At 39.3% G+C, this 10950-nt stretch overlaps 1 protein-coding gene across 1 annotated transcript; it reads right to left on the bottom strand.

Annotated features, from left to right (window-relative positions):
• Positions 1-1715: 1715 nt before the first annotated feature.
• On the bottom strand, positions 1716-9530 carry mrps27 (mitochondrial ribosomal protein S27). The gene is made up of 11 exons (XM_070833264.1): positions 9458-9530; positions 9123-9200; positions 7808-7878; positions 7646-7704; positions 6960-7074; positions 6333-6411; positions 4978-5093; positions 4706-4808; positions 4426-4568; positions 2491-2652; positions 1716-2090 (listed from the first exon to the last, which is right to left on the bottom strand). The coding sequence occupies exons 1-11, from the start codon at positions 9528-9530 to the stop codon at positions 1842-1844; spliced, it is 1248 nt and encodes a 415-aa protein (XP_070689365.1). The 3' UTR covers positions 1716-1841.
• Positions 9531-10950: the final 1420 nt, after the last annotated feature.

Here is a 10950-nt window from a genome sequence, read left to right as displayed (position 1 = left end):
GTTAAAGCTTTATCAGTGGGGGATACACATCATACATAATAATAATAGCCGGAGCTTTTGTTCAGACTGAAACTGAGAAGATAGGTGCACTTTTCTTGATGATAATTACGCTTTAGCAATGCATATGTAGCCTTATCTAATGGGGCAGTTGTACCAACAAATGTAAATGTAATTGTGCATTTGAGTAAAAACATGTTACATTGTATCATCTTCTATTTCCTCATTTGAAAAATGATGAACTGATCCTACAACAAATGCTTGCTTGTAGTGTAGTCAAAGCCTGACAAAGCTTATACCTCAATGGGAGCAAGCAACATCTTCATTTATTAGAATGGGCATGGGCACTTTAGTTTAGTTTGACTCAATCAGTCAAACATCACCCTGTTGCTGTAAATACTCACTAAAGCACCAAATCTGCATTAATCCGCAGCTGAAAATAGTTCCCATATACTTCCCAATATTTCCTAAAAACCGCAGTGACCATGTTCTGAGAATTATTTTAGATATCAAAAGTAAAAGTATATATTTGTGATGCTTTTTTTTTTTTAAAGATGTATGTCTCCAGTAGGAGCCAATGACTTGGAGCTGTGTGCTACAAAGAAGGCTGGTGAAATCAAAATGATTTGACATTTGCCTGACAATAAGGAAACATGGAGTATTGTATGTTATAGAGATCATATATTATGTTTTCATGTAGTGACGTATAAAATGTATTCAATAACTAATCGTGTAGTCTAGTAGTGTAAGTTTCGGCTCCTAGCGAGTGAGCTACATGGACTAAGATGAGATCGTTTTAGCAACTGCGGTTTCCAAGGTTAAGTGAAAAACTTAAAGGCTCACTTTCAGAAGTAACACCTTCATAATATGATAATCAGAATGGACTAAATACGAATAATAATATTTTTAAATTACATTTCTGCTGCTTAGAAAAGAAAACTCTGACTATGAGTGAGGAGCTGCTCTCGGAAAAGGAGCCGGTGGTCACAATGGTTTTTGTTTTAAGCATTTTGTGCTGCTTATTCATCCTGGACTGCATACCAGGCTGTTTCCCAAGATCATGCTCTGAATACTGAATAGCTGCCACATAATGTGGAATGAATGCATTATGTGCACCACAACAGCATTTTCTACCCTAAAGATCTATTATCTTATCTTTCAGTGCAGTCAAAACAAGCCAGGCTTTACTCTATTTGCCAGCCAACATGTGCAGTTTGTGCATTAGCTGATGCTGCACTCTCATGTTGATATTTTCACTTTCTAACAAACACTGAAGTGCACTATGTGTCTATTCTTACAGTTATCAGGATCTATAGTACATGGTTTATGTTTTCCTTGGTGAACGGAAAGGTCTCGGGGCATAATCGCATTCCCTTCCATGCAAAGAATTTGGTTTGTTCAGGAAATTCATCTGTGCAATTCTCTTTTAATCCCTGTGAGAAATCTTCCAAAGATGTTTTTGACAGACACACATACACATAGACATCTGCAGGCAGAGAGGAAAAGGAGTGGGAGGATGTGATGGTAAGATCTCTCCCCAGCTTTCCCTTCTTTTTGCTTACATGAGGTCACACAACCATCAGGCTTAACAATTGATGTGTGCATACTTTCCAATAATGATATCATCCCATAGTTCGCAACAGAAGGAAAATAAATGTGACAGACTTTTGACAACATATTTATATGTGCTCTGTTTAATTCTATAAAGACAGAGTAATACTTATCACATAAGGACATTATAATTGTCATATATAAAAGTATCTACTGATGAGCAGAAGTGGACAATGTTGACAGTGGACACAATTCTAATGAACAATGGACAGATTCAGCTTCATCTTGAGTCTCTATGCCTGCTGGGCTGCAGCCCTGGCAGCTAACCGCTCCCGTTTCTCCTCCTCGGCCTTCTCCCTCATTTCTTTCTCTCTCTGCATCAGCTGCCTCCTCTCAGCCTCCCAAGCCTGTACCCGGCTCTCGTACTGCTCCAAGTCGGGTTTCTCGGCAGCGGCGAGGTTCTGCTGGGCCAAAGCGGTCACTAAAGTGTGGAAGGAGGCCGACTCCACTTTACCCTGAGACTCCAGCTGGCTGCTCAGCTCCTGAAGAAGCAGGGACACAAAAAGACATTGAAACACCTAACAGTGACCTCATCACTTCATATAAATGAGGGAAATACCATCCAAAGCAGTAATCTCTCATCAGTCTATGAAAACGTTAAGTTGTTGATGTTGTAACAAAGAAATCTGGGTGTGCGCATTTCATTTTAGAAATGAGTGCTTAAAAAAGGCCTTAAAAAAGTGCTACTGCTTATAACTGTTGGCACAGTCAGCCATCCTTGTTGCCTTGAGAAGTTCAGACATTAAGGGCCCCATCCAGCCTGGATGTGACACGATTTATCCAATTTTAAAGAATCTATTGAAAAACCCTTTGTATGCTGATTTCTTTTCTGCATCACATGTTACGGACTCACCCTGACCGTTACCACAAACAAACACCCACCTTAAATGTGCTGGCATATTGAGGTAGCTTAGCCTGCTCGGCCTGAGCATCTTCTTCTATGGTGTCTTCTTTCTTATCCTCTTCACCTGCTGACTCGTCTCCAGATGTGTCGGTGTCTGAGGTAGACGACAGTTCCTGCAGCAAGTCATTCATGTACTCTAGCTGGAAAATAATGAAAATAAATGTTAAGTATGCATAAAGATGACCTTTTAATGTTTGCAGAATTAACATAAAGAGCTGTTCTGAAAAAAACAGTCACTGCCTGTAAGGACTTTATATGTTTTGTATTGAATTACTAGAGTGAAAGTTAAATAAATTCAACTATTTAAGATGTAGTTTCTTATTGAAACTACATCAGAACAGGCATGTCGTGATAAAAGAGGCTGAAAAACTCACTTGACAACTCACCTCTTAATCTTAAGAAGAGGAAAGATTAACTGTGACCTGAGGCAGCAGTCACCAGCACCTTCATTTGAGATGTAATATTTCCTCTCTGTCCTACTGTGTTATCTGCTCTGTCTACATTATTGCTGTGCCGCTGTCTGGCACAGGCCACTTAGTTCCTGTTGCAGTGATTCTCACAAACATCCTCGGTGCTCCAGGCTCCTCAAAATCTAATTAGATGTGGACAAAGTTGAACTATTGAACTGGACAGCACAGGCCGGATTAGAGGCTCTACACCCAACTGTGTGTTTGTGCATATATGTAAAAATAACAGCAATATGACAGCGTGTGTGTGTTCCATCTCCGAAGATGAAGACTGTCTGTGTCGTACGGCCCACCTGGAAAGTAACAACGGTCTCTACTCTGTGTTTGTGTGTGTGTGTGTATAATGCTCTGTTGTTAATAATACTGTTGTGTGACTCAGAGCCATCATGCTCGATATTTTCGACTTTGCACCATTGTTATTTTAAACACAGAATCTGGTTGGAAAAAAGTCTAGTCCACATTAATCTTACAGCAGCGGTAGCAACACTTTGGGAAATGTTTGTTTGACGTCAAACCCGCAGTCAGTAGAGAAGATCGATAACAAAAGCCCAAATGAGTGTGGGGAGCAATGCTGTCTGGCACAGCGTGCTCGGAATCAGGAGCCTGTCAAGTGTGTCTGCTGTCGAAGTAGTAGGAAATTCTAGCTTATTTCCCCCAAAAAGAGAAAAATATGCCTTTCACCTACTCCGAAACTACGTTTGTTTCACGTTTTCCGTTGCTGTACGTTAATAAGGGATGCACCAATCCAACTTTTATTGTCGTAATACCAATACCTCAACTCAGGGTACATATTAATGCAGAGAATTAATCTGCTCCCTTTTCCCTAAATAGTGTGCGAAACATTGGGATAATTTTTACATAAGATAACGTGCTGCCAGGGATTGCTGTGGTGCTAAATACTGAGTTGCCAGCCCTCTGTGACTTAATCATTGTGAAGAAAAAAGCAGAAATGATTAAATTAATGATGACACTGATGATACCCCATACACTTGATAATGTCAATATGAGCCACAGTCAGAGCATTTCTAGCTTTTTTCATGGTGCTATGTTATGTTTCTACTATTCTTCCTCTTCATGTTTGTAAATGGAGCAGGAAAAACATTCAGTCCATTTCAACGCGACTGCAAATCATAATAAACATATAGTTGAATTAACCTCCCTGACAGTGACAATAAAAACTGAGCATTATTATATTTGTAAAATGTAGAATTTATGGAAGAACAGTTGTATTGAATTGTATTAGATGTTCCAGCTGTACAGAATAAAGCCATCAAGTGCACATCCAATATTCACCAAAGTTTTGTTCATGTGATGAACAAAATAAAACATAATAAACAAGAACTTGAAACCAGTTTTTCTGCAAAAGCTTCTTTCCGATGATCTGTGTACGATGACCACACACACACACACACACAGAAATATCCCTTTGACTTTCTCAATTCTTACCGTGTCTCTGGACAGCTTGACATCACCAGACGCAGCAGCCACTCTTTCCATGACAGCCAGCGCTCGGCCCAGATATCCACGACCCCAGAAGAGAGGCATCCCTTTGAACACGGCATGTATGCCCTTTAACATTTCCACCTTGCCTGGATGGAGAGGGAGGAGGAGAATGAATGAGAAAAAACAGAATAATGACAGAACGCTAGATGAGTCAATCATAGTGAGCTAATGTGAAATAAAAAAAATACAACACTGTGGGGGGAAGAGAAACTCATATACAAACCTAGGAGAGCATTGCCAAGCAGCTGAGCGCTGAGGCCAACAGTGTTGTCTTGCCTCAGTCCACAGATGAGCAGTGATGCACCCAGTGCCCGCTCCTCCAACACCTGAACACAGTGAGGAACAGATGAAAGTACTGGTAATTCATTACATATTCATAAATTAGAGTAGTAGTGCCCAAGCTAAGGAGTTGTATTTGTATAATGTACTGCATAAGAAAATTCTGGGATCATTCAAGTTCATAACAGCCCCCGTTGTTGCCATTGCTGCACTCACAGGGAGTTGTGGTCTGGTTGCTAGGTAACTGCCCAGAGTGTACAGAGACAGGATTTGTGTGGAGGGAAGGTCGAAGGCCTCCTGAAGCATCACCTCTTCAACCACAGAGCACGCACCTGTACAATTACAACAAAAACACTTTTACATGGTACTTTAGTGTTTTTCTTTCTATAATGTATGTTATCGTTACTTTTCTGTAATTCTCAAGCTACAATACCAGACAATACTTTTTCAGGTGCATCATTATGTAAAATAAGATATTGTTATACTACTAAAACAAATTGTAGACAATAATTCAGGGATTTCTTCTTTGAGGTCATAAAGTAGAATGAGGAGAAAGAAAATAAAGCTTTAAAATCACAAGCTTTCAAAACACCCTGGACACCTTTTGTGAAGCTAAAAGGACACATCTGGCATTATTCTTTGTTTTCTTATTTTCAACAAATACCACAAAAAGACCAAAAACAACAATAACACCATATTTCCACCCAAATTTAACTATTGCAAATCCATGCATATTTTCATCCACTTCTGTTATGTGAACATTCGCACTTGGTTCATCAAGATTGACAGTCGGTGCGGCTAATTCACCATGTCAGGGGGCATTAAACCATTGTAGATGAAGAGGGTGAAACGAAACAATGACGTGACTAAAAGAGCGCCAGGCGAACCTCAAATGAATAAAAGCAACTAAGTTTGTGGATATTTCTTAATTTCCACACAGAGAAAGAAAATACATTACAGTGCCAGTCTTCATAGTAATGATGAAACATGTCATCAATGTGTTTTAAATAGTTCTTGGACAACAGTGGAGCTCTATGACACTGAGGAATAAGATATATCAGGTTTTAGTCGTGCAGACAGCAGACAGTACTTGTTAGTGGGATCAATTCATTGTCGTTTATAGTTATTTCATTGGTTTTGCTCACAATAAAAATATAGATCAGATTCACCCTTAAAAGAAATTAAACAACATTACATTTGAGTGCAATGCTGAAGTTACACAGTATATAAACAGCTAAACAAACATTGAATTCATCATTTTATCAGATGTAATCAAAACTTCAACATGTGCTTTCACTTGTTGAAAGACGACGTACTGTTTACTCTCTAATGTTATCACAGAAAAAATTGTCAGGCTTCCGCTTTACCTCTGCCTTTTACAAACAAGGAAAGAAATGTTTGAAATCTGATTTTAGTGATTTGACAGACAGTCTGTTCCCACTCCTGGCAATTTTCAAAGTCAACAAGAATGAGTCTGAAAAACTGCAGGGGGATGTACTTTATTTCAGTCTGTCTGAACCGTATTGTGCCACAATTGTTTTGACTGAAAAGGTGCTTTAAATAAGTCTTACTTTTAAAATCCCCCTCCTTAATGTAGGAATCTATGAGCAGGTTGAAGGTGAAGTCATCTGGGAATATTCCATACTGGACCTGCACACATACAAACACAGATTTTGAATATGTATTGCACAGGTAGGACATGATTTTTTTAATCCATATTTATCCGTGAACATTTACTGTTACCTTACATGATTTGGTAAAGGTTGTGACATCACTGCTGATTCCTAAAGCATCACTGACGTCAGACCTCTAATCTCACATGAAACGTGACCTATATCAAACTAACAACAGAGGCAGCCATACTCATGCTCCCATTTATTTCACTGTAAGCACGTCATTGGCTCATACTACTCATTCAGGAAGAGTATGCATGCTGGGCTGAAAATGTCAAACATGTTTGATGTTATTTATGCTGCTCAGATCAGTTTGAGAAAGCATCTGGGTGGTTAAGATTGGATCTGTGATCGCTCACACTGATAACTGCAACCGTCAGCCCTGATAAGGAGCCTCTGATCAGATTTCCTTTCTGCTTATAAAGATGAATTTCCTTTAGATTGACGAAGGAGTCTTCCAATTTTGAACCTGTGTCCAGTTTATTGTCTTAAGAATAAATGGAGGGATTATAATGTGTTGTGTACCTTGTTTTTAAGCGTGTGCAGGGCCTTCTCCCTGGCCCCGTATTTTATACACTGTCTGATCCAACTATGAACGGTCCAGTCTCTCAGGTACCAACAGTTTGGACTGTGACGAAACCTGGAGGGATAAACAGATCCATCACAACGTGTAGAGATAAAACAATAAGAAAGATGTGAGGAAGAGAGAGATAATATGCAACTACATTTGGATGTCACAAGTCTGTGGTAAACCGTTTAAGTTCCTGAGCCACGAGAGGAACAAATTTGACAGCTTCCTCATATAAACAATCACCAATAAGAACTGAAATACAGCCCAAACACATAAAAAACAGTTAGATGTGAGAATAATTAATGTTATTTATAAACTAAAGTGGAGACGTAGTTATTTTCTTCTCACCCGATTATGAAAATGAATGTGGTCTGAACAAGGGTGCGATTGGGAAATATACAAAATCTTGTAATCAGAAGAATGGGTGCAGACTCCAGAGGAAGGAGTAAACAGGAAAGGTCTGGAGTTGACCCGAACAAAGAAAAGCATGTGACCGAACATAAACCGAAAACAGACAAACCAAACAGACAATTCATTCCAAGAAAAGCACAACAGTTGGTACCACACAGCTGCAGAAACCTGACACAGAAATGAAGATGCAGAAACTTGATGCAGGAAGAGTGAAAATGTTTCCTCTTACTTGTAAAGGTAGTACTCTGCTTGATCAACTTCCTCTCGAGATGAAACGTTGTCAACAAACTGAAACAAAGACAGTAAATATAAATGCTACTATCTTGTCTCTACTGCCATCAAATTCAAATTTATGCGCTGATCTATCAGTGATTATCCAGATGCAGCTTACCCGTGACACAGTCAGAGAGCTAACTGGGAACTTCCTGTCATATGTTCTGTCCATTACGCTGGCCAGTACAGCTATAATTTAAAAAACAACATCAACAACACTATTATACAGTTTATCATGTAGCCTAATGAACTCACTATCCAGAAGGCATTTTACAGCATGAGATGCAAATTTAATACACTTGCAGGAGACAAAACAGTACGAAAGCGAAATGTATTGAATTATATCATCAAGTGCTTCATCATCAGTTGTGATCAATTTAAAACTTAAGCTTAAGTATTGTTGATTTGAATTAAGCCATGACAGGCTGTGTGTATTCACAGCCACAGTATTGGACAGTTACTGATCTGTGTGTTGCATGTGGCTGCAGGGTTACACTGCCACCCTGTGCTGATCAGGTACACACACACTGTGAACATTTAATGCTGGACTCATGCAACACATCTCCATTCTTTTTACATGAAATAACCTGAAATCAATACTTCTATATGTGGATATATGTCCGACACAAGTGTAGGTGATTGAGGTAGGGCTATCATAAGGTATCGTTAGAGCATTTTCAGTATCTGTGCTAGTGTACTTGAGTTTAAGCTCCAATATCCAGACAATATTGACAATATCAAAACCTAATTTTCTATGCAACAAAATAAACTTGGCCTAAATGAGTGCTTAATTTTGTGCTAGAACAAAACACACAATATTAAGCTACACTTCATCAAAACTTTCCCTAAAAATAGAACATAAAATTGGCAACGCAATAGATTAAATCTGGAAATATTGGATCAAAGTAGAAAACACAACAAAGAAAGTGGCATTCTAGCCAACTTTCATTTTTTTACGGCAATCAATATTCAACTTTGATATCACCAACGACACCCCCAATGTGGGGGGTGCATCTTTTGCAATTCATACTTAAAGACCAAATAGATCATATGTAGCTGAGAAATGTGCGCTCATTTACAGCCGATGTTTCCTGTGCAGCCTTCAGGGCCTGTCCATCATTGTCTTTATGTGCTGACCAGTCTACACACATATAGATGGACTAATGAGTAATTTAGAGTCTCTACATCACCTTTGTTTGGACTGTGGGAGGACTTCAACCCTCCCAGGCATGAGGAGAACATGAAAGGGATTTGAACCCAGTGCCACTTCAGGATTAAAATGACTTTGTGTGGATCAACAAGGTGATCGAACAGGTCCTCCTGGACAATGTAGCACAATCCTCACCTCCCTCCATGTTTGAGACTCTACTTATTGCTAGCTGGACCGTTCATTAGATGTGATATGTGAACACTGTAGCCAGTTTTAAACTCACCCAGGTTCTGAGGATCTTTCTCTCTTGCCTCCCATATTTTGGCATCTGTGTAAGCGGCTGACAGCAACCATCTTCTGGCTGCAAAGACAAACAGTGTCACCAGGTCATAGAGATACAAATATTTCACTCCAAGCGGCATTAACGACAACGATGAAACCTCAGTTGTGCAGGCTAATGTTGCTACATACAGTTAGCTAGCATATAATATGAACTGGGGACACTTGGCTCGTCCTGCCAAAACGTCCAAATAAGAACAATAACGACCGAAGTTAAATAAAAAAATGCAATTAAATAAGGCTTGAATTTCCTCGTGGCCAGGTGTAAGATGTGTTTACCTGAAACAGACGGAGATAAACATTTAACTTTGACTGCAGTGGTCACACACTGTTTCCACACGGAGGCTGCCATCTTTGGACGATACCATTTCATATCTGGCGCGGGGGTGTACATGACATTTCCGATGAGGAAGAAGCTTATACCAACTGAGAGACCTGGAAAACATAAAGGAAATCTATATCTCTGTTAATTAATCCTTTGCACAGAAAATAGTATTTTGTTAGCAGTTATAAATATATTATATATGTAGCTGTACAACAACATGGTGAAAAGTTTCTCGCCCGTTCGTTTAGATTTAAGGGTGTGAAATTTACCCTGAATGATTATCAACTGCTGTAGGAAATATTCACATCCAATCCACAAACCATCAGGCATCATACATCATACATCAGTTTTTACCTTATTAATAACAATTTCTAAAATGTGCATGTTCACCCATAAATGAGTATAATCATACAGTGAGGAAAATAAACATTTCCTTATTCAAACTACAAAAAATTCATAGACTATACTTTCCAACACATCCTTTATACTAATGTAGTGTCTACATTGAATTGTCTGTTTTAAAACTAGGCTTTAATACTATAAAGCTTGTTACATTTTAATCTCTTGTGCCATTTATAATGCATAAAACTGTGTTTATCTCCCTAAAACAATGCTCTTGGGCAAAGTTGTGAAGTAGTAAAACACACACATAAATGATAGATATCTGCAGGAGTATGCTTTAAAATCAAATTATAGGAGAAATCTCTTGAATATAAAAATGTTTAAATATGAAAGAAGAGAGCAGGGCACTTTGACAGTACTGATGAGGTGACCATAGAGGGCGCTGTTTATGTAAAGAGGAGACAGACCAGATAAATACACTGAAGTAGAAGTGCAGCAGCCTCACTTCACCCTGTGGCGCTGCATCGGAAGCCATGAAAAGTACCATTGTTGTTCACTCAGCATCATGGATGAGTGCCTCCTTGAGCTTGTCAGGACATTAGATTTGTCCAGTCATGTTTAAAATATTGCAGACAATCCTCAAAACAGCAACACACCCTCAAAATAAATCAGGAGGGATGGTAGGACCCTAAATTGGGAGCTGTGCTCTTCATTCTTTTTAAACATGTGTTTATTTGGGCCGTTGACGTGTTGTCCTCCCAGTGTTTTTGTTCTCCTTTCGTTCTACAGGAGGACAGCTATAATTACAGTAAGCTCCTTGGCTGTGGGTCAAAGGAGGTAACAGGTTGAGGCCGGGGTGGGACAGTTTTGTTAAACAAAACGTGGAAGAATTTTAGCACCATCTCGTTTTCTCACTCGCCAGCAAAACAGGAAGCTCTCACCCGAGCTGCGCTGGAGAGAACTGACAGGAAGTAAACATTTCTACATGCACAGCCATCTTTTCAGGAATACAGGCTACTACGAATGGAGTCTGATATTTGTCTATTCTGCTCTCTTCTATTGTCATGATTTGTTGCTGGAGAACTGTGTGCTCTTGTTGGTGCTG

The sequence above is a fragment of the Pempheris klunzingeri genome, chromosome 7, assembly GCF_042242105.1.
Source record: "Pempheris klunzingeri isolate RE-2024b chromosome 7, fPemKlu1.hap1, whole genome shotgun sequence".
NCBI lineage: Eukaryota > Metazoa > Chordata > Actinopteri > Acropomatiformes > Pempheridae > Pempheris > Pempheris klunzingeri.
The sequence above is the reverse complement of the archived record's forward strand: the minus strand, read 5'-3'. Positions and strand labels throughout refer to the sequence as shown.

Coding starts and splice junctions, on each gene's coding strand:
- mrps27 (XM_070833264.1), bottom strand. CDS start 9,530: ATGGCAGCCTCCGTGTGGAAACAGTGTGTGACCACTGCAGTCAAAGTT. Junction 7,075..7,645: donor GCAGAGTACTACCTTTACAA/GTAAGAGGAAAC, acceptor TTATCCCTCCAG/GTTTCGTCACAGTCCAAACT. Junction 4,569..4,705: donor GCTTGGCAATGCTCTCCTAG/GTTTGTATATGA, acceptor CTCTCCATCCAG/GCAAGGTGGAAATGTTAAAG.